This window comes from Centrocercus urophasianus, unplaced genomic scaffold (assembly GCF_019232065.1).
Source record: "Centrocercus urophasianus isolate 14NV4802_14NV808 unplaced genomic scaffold, USGS_Curo_1.0 seq_17, whole genome shotgun sequence".
Taxonomy (NCBI): domain Eukaryota; kingdom Metazoa; phylum Chordata; class Aves; order Galliformes; family Phasianidae; genus Centrocercus; species Centrocercus urophasianus.
In genome coordinates, this window is record NW_024884722.1 from 7,514,929 (window position 1) to 7,538,391 (window position 23,463).

Below are 23,463 nucleotides of genomic sequence, written 5' to 3' on the forward strand. Positions count from 1 at the left end.
TTATTTAGAGGTTAAATTTCTCTAACCTTAACTTGTTGATGATGCCTTAGCTGTTGTGGACTTGTTTTTAGTGGGATCAAAAAGCTCATTCTCTTTCCTGCTATTATCTCTTTTCTTTGCTTTTAATTACTTCTCCATTGTGATCCAGTCACTTGAAACTTCTCAGAGCAGTGGTGGGTTCTGAGTCCTTCTAGTTCACAGCTCACGTTGTTCCTATTCTGTAGCTCCACGTGCCCACTTGGCAGTATTAAAATAGTGACAGTGCAGTATGTGATCAGAAGCAGAACCTCTCTTCTGCTTTGCCTTTATATTCTTTGTATACAACAAATGATCAGAAGAACTGGCTGTGTCAGATACCCTGAGAGTTTTTTCTGGGATGTTTGTTACTAATGATGTCCTCCAGCTGCCTCCCTCAGTGCCTATTGCCCACAGCATGGCTTTCAATCTCCCAGGGTCCTGTTTGCTTGATTTACAGGCATTCTGTATTACATTAGGCTATTCAAGCATACTTGTTGGATTCAGATAGCAAAACAAGCAGTGAGTCATCCGCAGATTTGCAAGGAAAGGGTTTATCTTCTTGTCTGGGCCAGCAGCAGAGGTACCTCATGCTGCGGGCAGGAGGAAGTCAGCCCCAAGGTATCTCTCCCCTGCTAACACATCCATCTGTCAGACAAATGCCTAGCTGTATATCTATCTTTTAAGACTCTCTAGTACTAATTGTTCAAGTCTCTTAATTTATAAGTGTAGACTCATAGCAAACAATAATTTTAAAAAATCTTGTCCAGTAAACAGTATCAAACATGAGAAACACATCTTTGGCATTGCCAAGTAGTGAGAAGACCAAGACTAGTTAGGAGGCCATCAATTCCCATGCCCATCCACTACAAAACAGAATACAGAGTGAATGCTGCACTGTGCATTCAACAGTTTTGCTTCTCTGCAGGATATACACAGATCTTAATACCAGCCAGTATATTTTCTCTAAATAGTCTTTGATTAACTGCATGGTCAGTCAAAGGGGTTAGATTTCTCCATGCGTAAATGTAACCTGAGGTCCTAATGGAGATGACAGAAATTCTGGCCATCAGTAATTTACCTGTATCTGCTACTGCTTTGCTTCTCTGTACAGACCAGAGTACTCTCACAGGTCACTCTGTGCTTCTGTGGGTACCTTTCTTAGTTGTGTCATCCCTTTGCAGTATCAACTTCCTGCTGTTTCTGTAGACTATATAAGTTCTTACTGTGGTAGTGTGTAAGCAGGATGTGTATTTGCTTAATAAGGACATCCATAAGGACAGGATGAATGGCTGCCATAAGGAATATAATCTGTAGTTAAGCATATTTCACCTTTGCACATCACTGGATGAAACAGGAAGGTGGGAGCTGACAGCCCAGTCACAAATGATGGCTGGGATCTTGCTGTAAAGTAAGCCCAGTTGATACTCGGCTGCTAGGACTGATTCCAGTTGTCTAGCCTGAAGTGATTTGGCCAGAATCGTAACTCATGTTTTTGCTCTGAGGAAAAATCACATTTTAAGCAACTAATAATTGCATTGCTATTATTAATAACTAATGTGTATAATAACGCTGTATGCTGATGAAATTAACACTCATACTTTGCAAAGTTTAACACTGTCCATCTGCTAAAGGATATAATAGCGTGACACTGGCAGTCACTGTTGGGATGCTGGGAAGTATTTTTGTATGAAAATCGGAAAGCAGGCCTGAATTAACAGTGCAAGCGTTCATAGCAGCAGGACAGCTGCAGTTCTGGCTTGCTTGAGAGAGCACAACCATCAATGGAAGGCTCTGAGGGTCTTCCATGTCTCTTGCATGCAAGTTGTCACTCAGATTTAGGGTCAGGGCCTCACGCTCCATTTCCCACGTCCCCTCGTGCGCTGCTCTGCTCTGGCTGGCAGGGGCTGCTGGGGGCTGGGCCTGTGGGCAGCTGTGACATTGCTACGAGAGCAAATCCGTAGAGATTGAGAGGTCCTTTGGAAATAGAGGAGCTGCGCTTTTATTTTTGTATCTCAGCACAGACATTTGTGACTTGCTGGCCAGATAAGAGCCTGGGAAAAGCGAGTGGACAGCTTGGGCCAGGATGTTTTTAAAAGCAAATGTTGGTCTTCCTAGTGTTTGTGCTGTTCCACCCGCCTGTGAGATCACAGGAGCCTGCAGAGAAGGAAACAATGGAATTTGATATTATCCCCAACATCAAACAGGGTGAAGGGTTCTGTGACCTCTGCGAGTAATTAAAATAAAGCTTCACTGAAAAATGGTCAGCCACTGCTGCCGTTCCTGTTTTACAGGAATTCATGGCATTCCTTTAGGGGTTTGGAGATGAGGCTGAGTTATTCTTTGTGCTGCTCCTTGGGCCTTAAGAGAGCTAAGAAATCAGGTCATCCTCCTCGAGTCACGGTGGAAATAAATTTTTGATTAGATTTGTCAATCAAAGAGCCATTATACCTCTTTATTATAAAAAATCTCTAAAGCACACTTTAAGCTACATAGCAGGGTTTTTTTTGTGTTTGAATGATATTAGAAAAGCTTTCTGCATGTTTAATAGCTGCTTGTCAGGTGACTGCTGAGATATCTTTGAATGGAGAGTGAGTGAATGCAGCTGTGCAAATGTAATGCGACAAAAATGCACTTAATTGTGTCTTTTGGCCAATAAAAATGTCTGTTGGTAATTAGTTCTTCCTGTACCAGACCCATTGGCATGTGAGTCTCCTAGTGGGATTCTTGTTATTGTCCTTTCTGGCTCTTGTTCACTGTTGTTCTGAAAAGCGGGCAGAAGTGAAGGCATGAGTAATAGGAAATCTTATGCTCTCACGTTTACCAAGGAGGAGAACATTTGTTAAATCAGGCTAGAGCTCTGCAAGCCCCCAGAAAATAAAAGTTAGTCCTGTGGGAAGTAGAGGGGCAGAGATAGGCACGAGGTGGTGTCTAAAAGTGCACAGTATATCACTGAGGTTGGAGAAGGCCACAAAGATCATCTGGTCCAGCCACCGCTTGACTTTGAAGTCCTGTGGCTGTGTGCTGAGAGCTGTGTGTGCAGGTGCTTGTGCTGGGTTTGTGGGGCACGGTGCATGAGCTGGTGTGCAGCTAAGAAATTCTGTGCAGTAAAGTAACTGTAAGGGATTTTTGGGTGTGGGGCAACCATTGACTCTACTGAATGTGAATTTAATAGCCTGAGAGCTGGATAAGACCAGATATCTGAATACTTCATGCCCTATAGATTTAGAAGTTTTCCCTAGAACTTTGTTCTTGTTTGACCGATCAGTCAATTGATCATGCTAGTAGAAATCACTGGCCAAAGCTGTGAATGAACTGCGAATTAAGGAATACAAGGATCAGAAGCCTGAGGCACTGCTACAGTAACCACACATCATCCAAAGATTAACAGCTTTTGCTTATGGCAGTGCAGTGTAGCACTTGATTAAAACATGGGGGTGATGCATCCTTCTGTCCTAAAACACACATCTCAGAGGCCAGGATGGAAGAACAGAAGCTGAAGCTGTACAAATGTGAATACGTGGCAGTTTTGGTTGCCCACACACCCTGGTGCTTTCCCAATATGTTTTTCCTGGATCTTAACTACTGCTTTATCTGATAATATTTCTCTTATTTTTTCCACTTTTTTCCACGTTTCCACAGTTGAATTTTTAAGTCACTGCTTTCCTGTTTGGAGAGGATGCTCTCCAACAGTGATTCAGTCCTGTTAGAAATTTTTTATATCTCATTGACAGGGAGCAGTTCCTAGGATGTCCAATTTGATGCATTCATTAAATGAAATACACTAGAAATCTCTTCTGACAGACAGATCCATTGACCTTCATTTTGCTGAAGAACTTCAGGAATGCTCAGAAGTTGGGATTATTTTACCAAACTGATAAAATTCCTATTCCTCTGTATACATGATATTGATTGTGCAAGGCAGAAAGTGCAGAGAAGCACATAGGCTCCTGCTGAGTGCTGAACTGTCTGAATTGGAGACTGCCTTTGAACCTCATCTAATATTCACAGCCTTATGCTGCATACAGGTGTTTTGTGTACGTGACATCTCAGTCCACAGGGAATACTTTGTTAACAAGCATTCAAGGTTAAATTGTTAGAAAGTCAGATGCAATCTTTAAAGCCTTGTAGAATCCAGCACGTGTCACTATTCTGATGTTGTTGGTGTTGTGTTTTTTTAATTTTATTTTCATTTTCATTAGCATTTTTAAAAAGCCTAGTATGGACTTCACCTACTTAGTTTGTATTGGTTGCTTTGCTCTACTAAGGAGAAGAAATCAAAATTATGTCTGTGCCTTCATTTTTCCTGTCCTTGTAGGCCTGTAATATGATCAGCCTAGTTTTAGAGCATCAAAATTTAAGAGACAGAATGACTCAGTGGGTTGGATTTGTGTAACGGGATCTGGATAGATAACAGTTCAGACATCTCAAGCTGTGTGCACCCACGAATCTTCTAAAGTTGGGCATTTGTGAATTAAGTTAATGGTCCCAGAAGTTGCTCTGGAAAGCTCTCGCCCCATTAATGCTCATATCAGCAGCGTTGGGAAAACAGCCAAGGAATGCAGTGGCAGGTTGGAAACTGTCATTTGTGGCTTAAATTCATCCATAACAATGGAGTGATTGAGAAAATACATGATGTCTGCAGAATGGGGAGGCAGAGGGTTTGCACAAATGTCTGACTGCGGTGTATTGTTCATTGCTTTGGACCTTTAAGTGGAGATTCAAGAACGTGTTGAGCAAAATAGGGAGAATAGATAGACTGGGACATAGCCTTTCACCTGGATGTCTTTAAAGTGCAAATACCTGAATGGGAAGGTGTGCAGAGAAAGGGCTGTTCTAGTCTTGTGTCCTTTTATCTCACACAGACACTGCTGCCTTCTGCTGAGGATAGGATACTGTTCCAAATAGACCCCTGGATTGAAGCAGCAAGGAAGATGTTAGTTTCCCTTAGCTACTCATGGCATTGAGTCATCAAGACAATATTATATTGTAATGAGTGAACTAGAGGGAAAATGACAGTGGTGCACCAACAGGTTGAGTGCTTACAAAGCAGTGCAAAGTATTGATCCCTCATTCCCCTTTTGTTTAGGCAGGTGACAAGCATTATCATCCCAGCTGTGCACGATGCAGCAGGTGCAACCAAATGTTCACAGAAGGAGAAGAAATGTATCTGCAAGGTAAGGATGTCTACAACAAAACCATAAAATCAGACTTTGTAATTTCTCTGTCTTAGACCTCACTGGTTTATAGCTATCCTGTATAATGTGTGCATGGAGGACTGTGGCCTTTTCTTCATTGCAGTGCTCTCATACTTTTTCACTTGAGACTCTTTCACTGTAGTGTCCATGATGGTGGCCTTGCTGCCTACCTACTCTCCCAGAAGGTAGCACATACACAGTTAAGCTACAATTATTTTTTCTGACTTGCTGTAGTATTAAGAAATGTTGGCAGAAGTAAATCTATGCAGGCCAGAAATCAAAGCGAAAGGACAACTACATATCAGGAATTTGTATATTGTGTTTGCAGTAGAAAACTTGCTTGATATACCTGAAAGAACTGTAAAAAAGTAGGAAAGAAATGATTAAAGTGTCTCTTGAAAAACTGGAGAGATTCCTTCTGGAGGAATTCCAAAATAAGATAACATTGTTAAGAAATTCCTTTGAAGCTGACTTGTGTTATTTTATAGCTTGTCCTCCCTTGCAGTCCATCTTTCTCATCTCTCACTGACCTTGTAAAGAGTCATCTGACTCCAGCTATGCGCAGAATTAGATATATGGTTGCATAGCAGTGCTTGCTTGCAAAAGCAAGGAGAAGCTGAAAGAGGGTTGGGTAGGAAGTACTGCTTTCTGATGGCAAATTTGAAAGATTAATTTGAAAACAGCAACTGCAACACCTGACAAGTTTTAACCTTAGTTTCCTCACATCACAGAATGCTAAAGTACAGACAGAGGACATGGTGAGCAGATTAATTCAGAAATTACATTAGTAAGAGCAAGGCATGAACTGGTGTGAACTGTTCACGATGACTGGTCGTGCTGTGGTGTAAATTTCTGCAGATTGCAGTAAGACAGAAGGTGTTGCTCCTACTTAAACCAGGCTAGATTGTGTTCCAGCATTACTTAGGTGTTATGTGAGGAGAGATTCCTGGTTCCTTGACCTGCCATCCTTCTCTGCTTGGCTGCATCCTCTCCTGTGACTGTGCACTCATGTTCTTCATGCTCACTCTGTATCAGGAGGAGCAGTACAAGTTGCATTGCTTTATTGTATAAAGCTGTTTTCTGACCAAGTGTTATTGCTGGGACTGCCCTTCCAAACCTTTCCTTGCTGGGTTCAGCATACTTTTAAGTGTAGGTGACCTAAAAGTCTTTCCTAAGCAAAGCTCTCAGCTGAAATGGATATGCTGACTGTCCAAATTGTTTTCCCTAGGGCGCTGAATAACAGCCTTCCAAGCATTTCTCTGTAATAAAAATACAGCCCCACAACACTGAAGCTAGAACAAAAAGTGCACGATTGATTAAATATATGTAAATATGAAGCTTCCTTCTCATTTCTAATTGCATTCTCTACTGATCATGAAAATGCAATATTGGTATTACTTTGTGTAATAGAGGAGTGTGGTAACTGGTTGTAATAGAAATGTGCAAAGCCAAACCTGCAAGAGGAAAACAGCTTTAGTCAATGTGTAATCGAGTTACTGCTTTTTAGAGAACTGTATGTTCAATCAGTGGTATGTGCAAGGTAAATTGAATAAATGAACATGTTGGTTGATGTTTGCCAAGTGAGCAAACAAACATATGTTAAGAATGAGATTAGCTACAATTTGCTGAATTGTTTCCAGTAGGAAGAAGAGGAGCTGTACAGCTTGGGAATCTGCGCAGTTCCAAACCTTTTAAAATGCTCTGACCCTTTGGATAGTTAAGATCCACAAGCTGTGGTTGGCTCAGAGTTCAGCACTGTAAAAAAAAAAATTAGTTATGTTTAACTTCTTAAGCCCACTCTATCTGATTTGGCTTTTAGAATTTCACATTTTAAAAATTTTTTGTGAAAGAAATTTCACAATGGCTAAGTTCCACTGTGAATATGGCATGAGATCTCTCTTGCATTTCTTGTTCCCTTTGTCCAGAGGTATCCCTAAAACTGAGCTAATTTGTGCTGAATGCTGCCTGAAAATACACTGGCAGGTTGTTGGTGGTTTTTTTGTTTTGTTTTGTTTTTTGTTTTTTGTTTTGACAATAGAAATGGTTTATTAGAAAAGAAACTGAGGTACAGAAGAACAGGGAACATTTTTCTCAGGGTCACACAACTGAATTTAAGAATTGCACCTAAACCTGGCTGTCACTTCATCAGCCTTATAATAGAACTGGCTTTCTCCTGAGTGCTTGGATGTGTTTAACCCCCTTGCAAATGCACAGCTCATGCTTCTCTCCTGATCTTGTTGGCACTATGGGGTCCTGGCTCGGAAGCTGCTGTTTGTTGACAGAGGAGCTCTCGGTATGTTTCCCCCTGTTGTCCAATCATTCCCTGCTGCCAAATGCACAGTTTCTTCTTCCTCTGCTCAAACTTGAAGCCAGACTTCTCAGACTCTGATCCAGAATCACAGCGTTCTCTCCAGCCTTCTGATGATGATGTTCTTGTGTGCTTCTGGGAAATGAACATTCCTGCTGCTCTTTGCTTCTACACTGGGTCATGTAAGGCTTATTAGAGTGAAGTGTCCAGCGCCCCTGATCCATCCCTCCCATTGACTCCAAGGGTGGGGTGTCCTCTGGCTGTACTTGAGATAATATTCACCAGCAGGAGACCTGGGCTGCCCTTTGTTTGGTTTCTTTGTGGACTGAGTGAAAAGGTGAAGTTCCCTCCTGCAGGCAGACAAGGGTCACACAAGGCTTTGTGGCTGCTGGATTGAAGCTGAATTTGGCTACAGCTGCAGTAGTTAAAGTGTTAAAAATCAGCATTAGCTTTTGCTCTGTTTCAGATTGGCTAAAATTCTGCCAGCAGCTTGCCAGCAGTAACCATAATTTACTCTCTGTTCCAAAGTGCTGGGGGAGAGTTGGCAGTGCCCCTTCCTAGCCCATGGGCACAGCCAGATATTTACATTTTTATTATGTGAGGAAAAATCCCATGTTTTAGAACACAGACAGTAGAAACATTGCCTCTTTGGGAGGATGTGAAACTGGAACATGCCATGTGGAAATGCCAGTGCAGCACATGCCGCCGACCTTACAGAGCAGGGCGCAGAACCAAATGTATGCCAGTGCTGCATGCAGTACACTGATTTTGGGAGAGATACCTTCACATAGTTTGTGTCATGTGTCGTTCCAGCTTCATTAGCTTGATGCAGCAGGTGAGATACTGCCCTGACTGCTGTGCTGTGAGTTTTCTATTTTGCTCCTAATAAACATTTCCCATTGCATTCTGTGTAGTTGCAGGAAAGAAGTGATATGAGTAATGTTTTACAGTAACTGAGCACAACTACTGCTCAAGGAAATCACAGGGCTTAAACAGCAGTAGTGGACTTGTAATTTTTACACATGGTGCAGTTCACAAGGGGAATCCAGGTCAGCTTGTCATAGCCCTTGGCCTCCATCCTTACCAGAAGGACCCTCCATCTTCCAGTCCCTTCAGATGGTGCTGCCTGGCTTTCTTGCTGTTTACAGCTGTTTGAGTTTTAATTAAGAAGCTGTACTAAGTGCTTTGTCAGTTCCAGCAAGAGACTGCTGTGGGTGGACCAGGGATTTGGCTTTTTTTTTTTTGTCACTTGTGTTTCTCATGAGCTAGGACTGAATCTGAAAGGCTCACACAGATGCACAGTCTGATTCAGTGAAGGGATTCTCTTTTCATGACTAAGTTCTAAGTTTCAGACTAAGTTCTCGTGACCAGAAATCATCTGCTTTCCTCTAAATAAGGATTTCTTTTTTTTCTTTTTTTTTCTTTTTTTGTGTCCCCCAGGTTCCACTGTCTGGCATCCCGACTGTAAGCAATCCACTAAGACTGAAGATAAGCTACGGGTAAGCTGAATTTGTGGCAATGACACACTGCATATTTTACACACCTAGCAACTGAACATTGTATACAAAGTGTGATTTTATTTTCATGGTTTTTATAGCATAGCTGTCACCACACTGGCAGAATAACTTTGGTAGCACTTCAAAGATAATGGTGTGGTTTTTAAACTCATCATCTTCAGTTTCAGTGTGTTACCCTAAAGATGATATAATTTACTGATACACAGATATGACATTGCCTCTAAGACAGATCATCGTATGTGAGTTATCGTGCAGTGGAGTAAAATGTGAACAGGGCAAGAGCTATGATGCATCTTAGTGCTTTTGCACATCTGTATAACTTCTTATCCCTTGTTCTTTGCAGTTATTTACAGCAGTTAGCTCCTTTGCTATTCAAATAAACCACAAACTAAAGAGATCCTAATTGGAATGCCAGGAAGGGCTGGCATCCTTGGGATCACATCAGCATACCAAGAACATTCTGGATCAAATTCTTGATTGGAATAATACTGCACTCATGCACTTTTGTCATGCATCAGGCAATTTTAAGCCCATATTCACTAACTTGCCTTCTGGACAGTTTACTCACTTTGATATCTCAGTTGGGCCTTTGAACTGTTAATTTTTCTGAATATTAGAGACTAGAATATTAGAGACTTCATAGAAGGAAAATGGCTAGAAGGTCTATCAGCCAAGGAAAATGAGAGGTACTGGCATGGAGATAGACAAATTATCCTGAGTTGTGCTCTATCTATGGGTCATTCACAGGAAGCCTAGTCCTTTAAAATTGATTCAGGTCTTTTTCTGTGAGTTCACTAGGAATGTAGGTAATGTACTAATATATTTCTCTTGAGCAGAGTTCATGTTAGCATGGACTGCACTCATAATACAGGAGCAGAACTGGCTGTGGGTGACCATGTGATCTAGCAGGACCAAACATCACTATTGCAATCCACTATTTGCACGTTATCCTGTTCTGACTTCCAGTGTAATGGTTGACAGCTGCTTTTCTCAGTGACCATCTTATCACAGCGTAAATCAGCTTTAGCTTTATCTTTTAAGAACAGAATTACTTTCAGAATAGATGTACAGACATTGCACTTCCCAAGGAGCAGACAGATAGTTTATGCCGATGCTTAGTAATTAGAAGCCATATAGAGAGCTCCAAAAAAATGGGATTGTTTCCTTATTAAAGTAATTGCTATAGTACTTTTTATGCTAGTTTGAATTTCCTTCTCCATTTAACAAGTAGAATGTAAGACAGTGCTTTTGCCCAGCAGAAGTGTCAGAATACTTGGCCTTAGCAGTGAGTGGTTGGGGAACAGTACTCTCTTTTGCATGGACCCGAGAGCCTTGTCGAAGCTCCTGACTATAGTGCTGCCCTTATTAACTTTCTCTGAGCTGACCTTATAATTCAGTTGGCTTATTTCCATTTCCCATAAAGACGTGCAAAGGCTTCAAATATCTTCTCCTTTTTCCCATCAGACATTCAAGCATGTGAGTCTTCCTCTCTCTCAGGTAATTTTAATTGAATTCATCCACCTGCAAGATTTTTCCCTAAGAGAGTTTTTCTAGAAAATTTAAGACGAAGTGAAAAAACAATCAAGGGGGAACACAAGAGATGTCACTGCCCAGCTATCCAAGGTCACCTTATTCCTGGAGATCTTCCATGCAGATGTTTAACGTGTCTTTAAAGTTGGAAATTCACAGTGCTGAAGCCAGCTGGAGAGACTGAGAATTTTTAGCTTCAACTCTACATTGCAGAGTCTGTACCTATTTTGGTGCTAATTGATTTAAAATCAATTTGCGTTCTCTTGACCACTTGAGTTCATTTAGATGACTTTGCCAAATATTTCTGCTTACTTAGACAAGGTCAATAGCAAACAGATAGGTACGAAAACAAATGAAACTGGGAAACTGTGCTATTTAAGCACGTCACTTTTCAGTTTATGACCTGTGGCTTGATTTACCTTGAGTTTCTTGACTGCATAATTTTTAGGCCTGATGTGAGTTTCAGAATGAGATTTCTCAATTCTCAAATACAAGATACTACATCTTTCAGGGGCAGGCCTTTATTTTCGGGTGGTTCTGCCATTGACAAGGCATCCTTGCTCTGCTGGATTTCCTTTTCCCTGTGGAGCAAAGCAGAACAAAATGCCCTTTTATTGTGGAAGTCATTTTATAAGCTTTCAGCCAGTTCTGTTTTCTCTCAGTAACTGAATTGCGATATAAACTAATCAGCATTTTAGCTGGTCAGACTGAGTTCAGAAAAATGATGGTTGATTAAGGTTTTTCTCCCACTGGATTTTCTGTAGAGGTTTTTTAAGTAAAAACAAGTAGAGGGTAAAGCTGTTTGTATGTAACTAGAATGCACTGCTTAGGTTCAGCTATCTGCTTGTTCGTGATTCTACAGGGATCAGCAAGTAACGGATACTATAGCACACAGATTGTTATCTAGCAAGTAGTTATTTGTAAGTTGTCACTTGACTGAAAAAGAGCTTAACCAATGGGCTGGGGAACTGCTTTCCTTTTCACTCTTCTTTTTCCTTTTTTCTGTTTCATGGCAGCATTCCTCATCTGAGTTCTTTTATCCAAAGAGTCTGGTTCTGCGCAGACCACGCTCTGCAGAGGTTTGCTGTTGTGTTTTCAGTGTTGATAATGGTCTTCTTTACTGAGAAGATTCTTTATCATTGTCACTTGCAGTGCTTGCCACTATTTCTGCCACACAGCTTTCCTATCACTTGCCACCCTGGGCACTGACTGTATTTTGCATCATGTAGTGCAGTGTTTGTTAATTCTCATGTTTTAAATTTTCTTTAATGGAGTGCTTCATTTCTGCTATCGGACGTTTTTCTTCTGAAACAAAAAATAAGAGTGCAAATGTGAAACGTAAGAAAATGATAAAAAGCATCTGAATTTGAAGGGATGGTTAAGTGTAGTAACAATAGTTATTGTTGTAACAACAGTTACCATTGTTACTACATGAACAATAGCTTGTGCTTTTTAGGAAAAAGAATTGCTATCAGTTGCATCAATTTTGTTTTTATACTCGCTGACCTTCTACAGATGAAAACTTCAGTTGAGAAAATATTTGCAAGATGCAGGATTTGAACATGTCATGTACACTGCTCAATAGCATCTGCCTGTCCGTAGGCAGCAGAACATCCAATTTGATGTTAAGAGGTCCTCCCTGTCCTCTTGATTCTGAATCACCTTTCCACTTTCAAACTTCCACGAGGGTCTCTGCACTTGAGAACACCACCTAATTCCATTTCTTCTCCTTTGCAGCAGTGCTTATGTATTAATTTCTAATTAAGGTAGACTTTCTCATGCTGTAGACTGTAGCATTGAAGCAGCTTAGGGTCAGATTATATCTTCTTGTATAAATGTACTCAATATTTAATTCTGTTTAGATGTACAGGCTGATTATATGAAGTGTAATTCAAAGCAGGTTTTGACTTCATGTGATCTTCTGCAGGGTAAAGATGCTATCATTGCTGTTGCTGTTAAGATGGGCCAAGGACATTAATCTACATGAAAACTTCAGATTTTAATTTTACCTGTTTTGCTTGATGCAAAACCCTTTTGCATGCAGTAAGGGAGAGCGTGTCTGAGATAGTTGGATCATTAGGAAGGTGCATGCTTCAGGAATTCTGTAGGTACCAAACAGTTAGTGGGAAATAAATTACAAAACCTTATCCAGAAGCAAGAATACATGATAATCTCTTAGATCTATGACCACCTTTAACACTGAAGACAGGAAGAAATGTTGAGCCTCAGGTGAGCTGGCTGCCTAGTGAGTTCCATTTGGTACTGTGTCTTATTGCTAACATGGTGGCACGTTACTCTTCTGGCAAGACAGGAGAGGTGTCTGTCTACTGCAGATCTTCATCATATGATAACCTTGCTGATAGCTCTTTGGATGGTGTGTGTAACCTGGAGAAGACAATCCTCAGTGTCTTATTCAAATGGAACTTTACGCACTTTTAGTGTCAATTTGATGCAGTGATTACACATCAGGCATTTAGGACTGCCAGCCCAAGAAAAGTTCTGAGCTGCCAAACTTGAGTACTGGAGGTGCTGCTGAAATGAGGGGAAGGCAGGCATTTAACTAGGAGTTTGATGCCAAAGGCAATGCCAGAAAGAAAACAAAAGAGCCTTGTGGAATATAAATGAAATACACACTTCATGTGCAATAATTGCTGCTTTTTGCCATGAACAGCTATTTATGGACTGAGGCCCATATTTACAGGTGTTAATTGTTTGCTGAATGTAAGCAGAAACACAGGAAATTTCAATAACTTAACTATGGGGAAAAATGTCTTAAGATGAAAAATGACTTCAGTGTTTTTAAAGTCATACTTGCTACCTATCTCAAAAAATCTTACTATTTGATATCAAAGTATCTTATTATTTAAGATTTTTTGAGGAAGAAAACCAAGAAGGAGTGAAATCTTGTGAATTCTGTGAGGAGTTTGGCCCCGAATTCACTGTTATGTATTTCTCACTTCATTTTTTCTGCCTTTCACTTAATTTACTTTCTATGAAAGACTGTATTTGGTAGCAGTGTAACTTCAGTGACTGTGCTGAAAATACCTTTTCCTTTTCAGCTTTTTTGTCTAGAAAGGAAAGAAAAAGTTTTCTGTAATTGATTAAAATGCATCTGTGTGAGTTTGAACTAAACCTGTTCCTTACTTTTGTCTTTATGCACACACGTTGTAAATTTTTAAGGGAGGGAAATAATGACAGGCTCTGTGCATTTGAAGGTAACACACTTGTCAGGAGTTACACTGGCAGACAGGCACAATGAGTGCTGTAGCACTGAAGTATTTTCTTGGTCTTGTACGCTGCCACTGAACATTACTGAAATCCATGGGAAACCAGCCTATAATGAGCTCTGGTTCCACAAGCTGAGTTACTCCTGTAAAACCATGTAGTTGATGAAGCAGATACTCACATTAGTGTTGTACTGGGACTGTCAGATTCCTTGCTGTTGCAAAGTTGTGCCTGCCAAGTCGAGTAAGTTACACACTGAACTTCTTTTGTTTACAGATATACCTTACAGTAACTTGTGGGATTTGGAGAACTTGTTTAAACTGTAATGTTCAATGTTGTTAAGTGAAATCGTATTCGTTCTTCTGCAGCTATTATCACCGCCTTGCATAATGAACTCTATCAAAAAACTAAGGCAGGTACTGTAGACAACGCTGACGATGCCTTTGTTAAACAACAGTGCATCTGTTTGGCCAGATGTTCTCGGGATCAGATTTGATCTGTTTGCCTGCACTTGGAAGTTTTAATAGTGCATGATTCTGAACATCTGTACTTTCAAAAGCCACAGCCACCACATTGCAGCGTAACTGGATGATGTGAATGGCTCCAGCCTAGATGCTTTTATTTTAAAAACTCACTTGTTTAGATGATGCGCCATGCATGATAACATGACAGACTGAGATAAACGCAGATGAACGTGTCAAGCTTTGCAATCTAATGTTGAAGTAATGAGTTAATGGATTTGGAGCGTGTGCATGGGTGATACTGTAACTGAGTGCTGAAATTCACAGTGAGCCTAATAGGATGAGCATTGGGAGCATGAGAGTTGGGGTTGTCTTTGACAGTCTGGAAATGAAGTTGGTAAAGAACTTTTGCATTGAAGACAAATGCATGAAATGAAGAACAAAACCACTGGAATAAGAGGTCTGTGATAAAACAAAGAATACGGAGAAGTCTCACAGATGTTTTAGATCCTTTGTGCAGTGGGGTCTTGGTTGATACATTTGAATTTTAATTGATTGAATTCCTATTGCTTTTTTTCATGTACATTCATATACTTCCTATATGTGCTACAGACATCCCATGTTAACTTATACACACTGGTGTTATGTGCTTTTGGGTTGAGGAGGAAATTAAAAATAAATGACTTACATGGTCAAAAAATGTGAAGAAAGGCTACAAAGTACAAGAAAAAAAAATAGTTATAGCACTTAATAAAAGTTTTCTTCAAATTCCTGTGATCAAAGGTGTCATTACACAAAGCTGTATTTGAATCCCTAGCAAAAAAGCAGTCATGTAAAGAAGGCACCAGGTGTGCTTGCAGAAATGAGATGACTTAAGTTGTAGGATGTGCAGATCTGGTGTCCCAGGCCTGTTGGGTGGGACTGAAACATCTGAAGGAATGCATTCCTATTAAAGGAGGTTTCCTCTCATTTCCTTACCTGTTATCTTTCAGTAATATGTGCGTGAGATGCTCGTGTGGTATCTCCAATGAGGCTAAAGGTTGAATCAAGGTTTGCCACAGTTCCAGTTTTAACATGTGCTCTGATCAGCTCTCCTCCTCAATTTTCTTTAGGGGAAGGTGCGGATCTGTGAAGGCTCCCAGACCATGTGGGAAGCAGCAGAGTAGGAAATAGCTATCTGCAGTGGAAACAGACTGCCTTATTCAAATAAACAAGTGAGGCAGGTGTAGAAGTCCTCTTTCACGTGCTGCTTTTGGGATTATATTGTAAAATCAAGTAAGATTTTGTTCTAGGAGGCAGTAGAGGGAGCAAACCCTGCTTGGATTCGTGTGGTCAGGTGGTGTCTGGGAGGGTGGGATCCTGCCCTGCAATAAGTAGATGGGAGGTTAAATTAATGCACACAGGAAGTTAGGGAAAACTGGTTTTGAGGAGTGTCATGTCTGGCTCATGGCCATGATGATGGCGTGGCGCAGAGGAGCTGAAGGGCAGGTGCTATGACTTGCCAGTCCACCTGACAACCACTCTCTTATTTTGGGAAAGAACATCTAAGAAATACAGTAGCAAGGTGTGGCTTCATACGGTGTCTGACTCTGTTCAGTGCAGTCATTGATGTGACAAGCACAGGGGAGTTTTTCTTTGCTGAAGAAGCTTTTAGCAGTTGCATTAAGAAGTGAGGCTCAGGGCTGGAGCAAGAACTGAAAAATTCTTATTTTTTGAAGTGATTACAAAGAACCGGAGAGAAGTGCATCCCAGAGGGTTTGCCAGTTGAGAAGCTGGAGCTGGCTCCTGTGTTTGTTTTCCTACAAGAGGGAAAATTAATCAGACAAAACTCCTGAAGTACGTCTGCCAAAAGTGAAAGGTGACAGACACCCCTCACAGAACCTCATGTCTGTAGCTGTGTTCCCTGTGTTGCAATGAAAACAATTGCTTTCCATAGCAACTGCAGCAACATGTTACACGTGTCTCTGCTCAGCAGTGTGAGAAGGCAGAGCAAAAGGGAATGAAGTGTTTCTCAACAGCAGCCAACTTCAGTCTTGTAACATTTCCATGAAACAAGTGGATTGTTTGTTGTTGGTTTGGGTTTTCTTTGATTGCATCATGGGAGGAGCCAAAGGGCAGCTGAGAAATTTCTGCGCTCCCTTTTGGGATTTAGGAATTTGCAACTACAGAGGAAAAAGGAAAGAAACATACAGAGCTCCAGCTGAGAAGGCATTCTCAGACATGCTCCGGAGGGGATTGGTGGCTATGTCATTCCATGGCCACATCTGTTGCCGGTTTGATCTGGATCTTCACGTTTTTTGATGGAATGTGTTCAAAGCCCTTTATTCCTTTGACTATCCCTGCTTATGATGATTTCATTTCCACAAATGAAGTCAGAGAAATCCAATTTTATGTAGTCTTCAGCATTTTTATGAGGATGAGTCCAGTGGTTTTCCTGGGGATGTAATTAAAAGTAGAAAGACTCAGCACTGGAGAATTTGATCAGGAAGTGCATGCTGAGGGATGAGAAAGCTCCAGTAACCTCGTTGTGTTCAGTCCCAGCATTTACTAAGAAAAATCACTAAGCCAAGCTGCTAAGCCTTCCTTCTCTTCAATCAGTGACCAAAAGGTCCCTTAGTTCAGTGTCACAGTTGGCAAGATTTAATTTTCAGTATCTTCATCGTATCCCACTGCAGTAGTGTCATCAGAATCATATACTGATGCATTGCTTTATGAGAGGAGTTGATTCTTTGCAAGAATTGTTTATTGCTCCACAAGTGGAAGTGGGACGTGTTTGGTTAACTTTGTGTGCCTGCTGCATGCTGAACGTGTGAGTTCTTGCCCCATTTTAATTAAATGGTTTTCAAATTCATAAATTTTTCAGGATTCCCATATCTCGGTGCTAAGATGCTCTTGTAAAATTTCCCCAAGGGAGTCAGTGTCTGTTTAATACTGAAGAAATGCTGAAAAATCCACTAAATATACAACTCTCACTCTGTAGGGGTGTGACTGTTCTGAATTTCAGTTTCCAGGACGTTGTCGTTAAACTTCAGGAGTTTACAATGCAGGGAGTCAAGACATTTCAAGCAACATTTTAGCTCTTAGGTTGCGTCTGAGTCGTACTGCAGATGTAAGGGAACTGCTCCAAGGATTTCAGGTCCTTCTATTGAAAAAGGCTGATTTCAATTCTGTATTCATCATGGAAATCCAGTGACTGAACATCTGGAATGCAATAACGTGTGTGCTGTGCTCTTCTCAGTAATTTTGGCTGCTGAACCACTGGCTGCTGATCTCTTGCTGTTTGTGAATTAACATTTTGATAAAATGACCGTCCTGAACTGTATGGTGTGTGGCTCCTTGCAGTGAGTTTGGCAGGTGTCATTTAGACTTGTTCATTATTGCTGTCAGTCTTTCACACTATGATTTAGAAAACCTCCTTCACCTCTCACAGCACTCCTCCTCCTGCAGAAAAAGAGAGTCCACTTGCCTTGTGAGACTGTGGAATTTGCCAGAATGCTTGATCTTGTGTTGATGTTTTTTTTTCTAAATACAGTCAATTTCAATGTGTGGATTTCTCCACTTGTATCCAGAGTTACCAAACGTTAATTGCTTTAAATGGCTCTGAAAAGTTGCTGTTTGTTTTTCAGCCTACCAGAACATCATCAGAAAGCATTTATTCCAGGCCAGGTTCCAGTATACCTGGCTCACCAGGCCACACTATCTATGTAAGTATTTCTTCTGATGAATAAGCTGCTGAGCCCTTGCTTGGACATGAAATACTCCATGCTGAAATAAATCATTTTATACTGATGCTATTGCCTTCATCCTAGTGGTTAAATTGTTAAAATTCTCATTGCCACGTAATTCTTATTACTACAGAATTTCAAGAGCAGGGCAGAGCTTCCTCAGGCCAGGCAAACATTTAGCAGATCTTCTGAAATCACTGGATGATGTGAAGAGGGACAGAAGACAGATCGGTTGACTTTTTGTTAGACGTGTTATCTTTGCACTTCAGTATGCAGTGCTTGAGAGGTCTGCTATCAGCAGCTATAGAACATGGGTGCAGGGTCAGGCACACTGAAGGAAGCCTGGCTGATCCCACATTTTTAGAAGTTAGATTTGGCTATGAAAGGAAAAGAAGGGGGGAAGGGAAGGATTTAAAACAAAAAAGGATATTAAGCATCCTACTGTTATTAGACTAACAGTGCTGACAGTGCAAAGCTATTGATAAACTGTTTTATGTGTAGTTAATTGAGATATAGGTTCCTTCAGTAATCAAATTACCTCTTTCATAGAATCTTAGAATTATTAAGTTTGGAAAAGATCTTTTTCTTTTCTTGCTACCTTTTGAACCTATGTAATTTAAGAGATGACAGTTAGAAATGCATCAGCAGAATGTTTGCTTCAAAATTCTGAAGCAATAATTATTTTCTGCTCACACTACTTTTTCAAGCATTTCAGTGTTGTCAGTGCCCATTTTTCTTGGTAGAGAATTCTGTAGGGTAAAAAAAAAAAAAAGTCATCTATTAATTCTGTTCTAAAGAGTATGGAATCAAGTGTAATTGAGTGAATAACTACTGCTCAGCCTTGCCAATGTTGCTATATTTGCACACGTATAACCTACACTTCTAAGAACTCACATCCATTTAAAAGCCCTGTTTCTTGAAAGTCTGCGTAATCTTTCTCAGCATGTAAAACATGCTCCAGACAACCTGCACAAGATCCAAGGGAGAAGTAGAAGCTAAGGAAGAAAATGTCAAGAAAGCAAGTTAGAGTCCATTCTGGAGGGATCAAAGACAAAGATTTGTTTGGAAAAGGAAGACTGCAGGGCAAATGTTCTTCCGTGTTACTTGTATTTCATATTGAATTGCTGAATTTGTAGATAATATTAAGATTGTACAGGTGAAAACATAAGGCATACAGATTTACCAGGTACACATATAATAATGCAGAAAAAATACCAACTATACCAAATATTATAAATCTCAAGTTCTGAGCTTGGGTTGAATGTTAGTTCATCAGTGCATTTGAACAGCAGCCAAAAAACAGCTACTGTGATAAAAATGTTCACACTTACAGATGTCAAACCACAGAGCATACCGTGCTGGTAATATCACCTGCATAAACTTTAGCTTAGGAAACCTCACCTGTTGCTGAACAGTGGAGTCTGTGTGGCAACCAGCATGTTGGCCTACATTCAGATCTGTGAAAATGTGTGGTAATTTACACTGGAATAAAATATTCATACATTAACAGCTCATTAATGGATTGTCATAAAAAAAAAATTATAAATTCATAAAGCTGCCTATATTAAGGGTTAAATTGGCTAAAGATACTCTGTTATATCTGGTGAGTCAAAACTAAACAGATTTTGTGCTATTTTTAGAAAGTGGATTTGCTAACAATCTCAGTCCTTGCTTGTCTGATTTGTGGCATCACATAAGAATCACCATGAGTGGTTGTTAGGAGAGCTTGGGAAGGTAAATGCACTTAAAGATGCTAGGTGCTGATACTCAGAACAGAGTGGAAGGTGAGTAGAAACAGATCAGCCTTATTGCCTTGTACAGCTTGCTATGTGTAACTAAAGCAGCTAGTAGAAAAGTGAAGGTGAAAAGCAGTTTGAATATCTCCTTTTGGCTTTAAAAATAAAATGAATTTCTATTGTGTAGGTAAGGATTTACAATGATTTTTTTCAGCAAGTCTTTTTTTAAGTAAGGAAAGATATTAGCTACATAAACGGTAGGTAAGACCTCTTTCCTGCTTCTTCTGAAGGGTGCAGCTGTCTTTTTGGAACTGATTTCCTACTTTCAGTTCTAAACTAATTGAGAGTTCTTTGCAGCTCTAATGAAAGAAGAGTCTATGTTAGTATTATATATTATCCTAGTATTAATTAACATACACTTTAGTTAGAATCTTGCATACAGATTGAGTCATGAATGCAATATGCTAATTTCAGTTGGGAGGGAGTTTGATGCATAGCCCTGACCAGTCCTGCTTGCCTTGTTATTTCCTTGTAACAAGTTGTATTTCCTCTTGTGTGCAAAGTTATAGGTTGACATTCTGTCTGTATCTCCTGCATGGAATCCTCTCATAATCTCTGTAATCAGCAGACTTAGTTGATAATATCACACATATTACAGATGGAAAAATAAGAACAGAGGTGAAATGACTTGCCTTAGGACACAAAATGAGTCATTTATAGAGCTGAAGTTTCCAGCTCAGTGCAGTTGATAGGGAACTTTTGTGTTGCATCTGTATATGCAGTGTTCTTTCTTTCCTAAACTCAGAAAACACTGTGTGCTCTTGGAGAGGAGGCCCACTTGGAGAAGAACAAGAAGCAGTCATTTTATGTTTGGAGTGCCAAAAAGGGTTTTCCATAGCAACAATGTGATAACAAATACACAGAATCATAAATTGTGTAAAATAGAAATTGCCAGTGCATTTGTGTAAGTTAATTTGTGTTCTGTCTTTGACCTTCAGGCAAAAGTAGACAATGAGATCCTTGATTACAAGGATTTAGCAGCCATTCCCAAAGTCAAGGCCATTTATGACATTGAACGTCCAGACCTAATTACTTATGAGCCATTCTACACTTCCGCCTACGAGGACAGACAGGAGAGACAGAGTCTTGGAGAGGTAATGAACTGACAAGCAACCCATTCTGCTATAAGCTTTACTCAAAGCCTGCTACGCTTCTATCCTCTTCTGAAATAATTCCTAATTAACACTCTTTAGTATTGTTGCTGCTGCTGTTCAAAGTACTTTTTGTCTGTTTGATCTGGATTAAATGGGAACAGTCATGATGATGCCTTATGTGGGGAAACTGCATAGTTAAACACACAGGTCTGCTTTTTGTCTGCATTAACACCAGCTGCTGGCAGAGGAATGGGGAACAGGTTGCAGGCTGTGTGTCTTCATAATTTGAAAGAGTGTTCTGGTCTTTGGGTCCAGAACACGAGGCAAATGGCAGCCTAGCAGTGTGCCATGTAGCAGGCACATTGCTGTAGAGCACAAGTTCTCACAACAGAATATGAGGAATTACCATGATGTTCTGTGGCAGTAAAAGGGTTCAAAACAGCAAGACACATTCTCTCAGATTGAATGGAAATATATTTCTGGAGCACACTGCTATACATATAAGATAGAATGTGAAGTAAGTTGAGATTAAGTGCTCTTCCAACTGGAAACAGCAGGTGAGTTGCAGTGTGGAAATAGGTGCCTCACTTTTTAAACTGCTGACATTTAGTAAAGAATTCAACAAGAGAAGCAGCCATCTAATTTATTTGCTTAAACTTGTATTTAAAGGCAGCTTTCAGGCTGTAGGGTTCCCTATTTCTCAGGTGAACTTCCATAGCTGCAGTTACTGTTTAGGTGGTTCCAGTGCAGGTCATGAAGTAGGTTTTATCAAGTGGTACCAGGTAGCTGTAAATCTGACTTCCAGAATGCAAATCTAAGTGGGCATAAAAGTGGATTCATTTTACAGTCTTGGTGAATTGAGCATGAAGATAAGCTGAGGAAAAAGGAACTACAATAGATCATTCAGACAGTGGTCTGAAGTGACTGACAGTATTCTCTCAGCAACATATACTACCCACCAGCAGGTCAGATTTACAGCAGGTTTTGTACTTTGTTCTTTAATACTTCATAGGGCTAATATTTTAACTTAGAGTTATAAATAAATATGAGGAAATTCAAGAGAGAGTTCAGCTCACGAGCGAAATAAGAGATTAAGAGATCAAATTACAGAATTTCTCCCTCCAGTTCAGATTGGCAATAGGTCCAGCTGACGTCTGATTCACATCCACTGAGATGCACTGGTGATCTCTGCCCGGTTCCAACAGGTCTCAGCCATTCCACAGAACCAGCTACAAACCAGTCTCTTGTTACTCACGGAGGAGGAACTGATCTCACCCAGAGGAACTATTTGTTAATCCTTGAGGGGATGCTGCTCGCTGATAAAGCCATATATTGGAAATTGCCATTATGCTTATTCTGGGGAAGAGCAAAAGCCTTTGGTGTTTTCTTACGCTGTGTTATCACCAGCATTAAATCTTATCAATTTCTGGTGACTACAGTAATTTCCAGAAACGAAAGGGTTCTCATCTTCCTTTCAGGAGAGCTGGGCTCTCTGCCTCATGCTACCAGTGACTGCTGTGACCTTGGGCAATTCACCTCACCTCTTTGTACCTCTTTGTCCTCCCTTTCCTTTCCTTAATGAAAGCAGAAGTCCATCAGGGTGGAGTGATCCCTGTGTCTGTGTTGTCATAAATGAGTGATGCTTTAATCTTGGTATGTCATACATCAGTCACCATCATCTTTAAAAAGCAAAGGAGGTGACGTGGTTAGGCATGGCTAGGATTTACAGACTTTGAGTGAGCTAGCCTGCAGTCTGTTTGGAAAGTGTGTATATGTGATGGGCTTAAAGAAACTGTGAGCCTGAGCTTAAAATCATACCCTAGAAATGCCTTTCACCACGATTGGAAAAAAAAAGCAACCAACACCAAAGCCAGGTAAGAAAGATTAACTCAGTGGTGCAGACAAACCTTAAATGCAGGGACTGAGCTACAAGAAAACTCTGTACTTCAGATACAGAAAGTGACAAAACATTTTCTTCTTCATTGCAATGAAAGGGAAATGCATTAGAAAGTTTCTCACCGATAGTCTCTCATGTTCAATTAACTACCAGTCTTGTTTTTCTGGAAGCCCGTGATGAGAAACGTTTTCACATAGCACCATCTAGTGGGAGCTGGGTATTTTAGCTAAAAATCTTGTTCTGTAATAGTTGTGGTCTTATCTGAGAGCATAATCTCTTGCCCGGCTTATTATGGCAATTAAATAATATTGAAATGTAATGCATAAAAATAAACATTTTCAATCCTGATCTTCCAGCTTCTGATTGTCTTATGATAGATGACACATAGCTGGTAACTGCACATAGCCTTTGTAGTTGTTTGTACCACCAAGCAATGCATGGTTAAGTTGGTTTCTAAAGATATGTCTTGCCTTGGTTTCCCTATCTGTAATAGAAGCTGTTAGTAAGTACTGTGCATGTTTATGACCTCTGGCTTTTGCATAATTCCTTCAGTATACATGCTTGTAATTCCTGCTGGTTCTCTGTGCGTAACTATGGGTGAGCACAAAGCTAATTTAGAGAGAGATCATATCAAAGAAATGATGGCGTCTTTGTATTGCTTTGCACTGGGGATGAAAAATAAAGCCTTGAGGAAAAA

The 23,463-nt window shown here is 40.3% G+C and overlaps 1 protein-coding gene across 11 annotated transcripts in view; it reads left to right on the forward strand.

Annotated features, from left to right (window-relative positions):
* Positions 1 to 23,463, forward strand: part of ABLIM1 (actin binding LIM protein 1) — a 128,477-nt gene that overhangs the window by 76,094 nt on the left and 28,920 nt on the right. For all 11 annotated transcript variants that reach the window (XM_042817908.1, XM_042817911.1, XM_042817910.1 and 8 more), the window contains exons 7-10: positions 5,105 to 5,192; positions 8,962 to 9,020; positions 17,881 to 17,958; positions 20,714 to 20,869. In XM_042817908.1, coding sequence (XP_042673842.1) covers positions 5,105 to 5,192; positions 8,962 to 9,020; positions 17,881 to 17,958; positions 20,714 to 20,869 — 381 coding nt within the window. The remainder of the gene's footprint in view (positions 1 to 5,104; positions 5,193 to 8,961; positions 9,021 to 17,880; positions 17,959 to 20,713; positions 20,870 to 23,463) is intronic.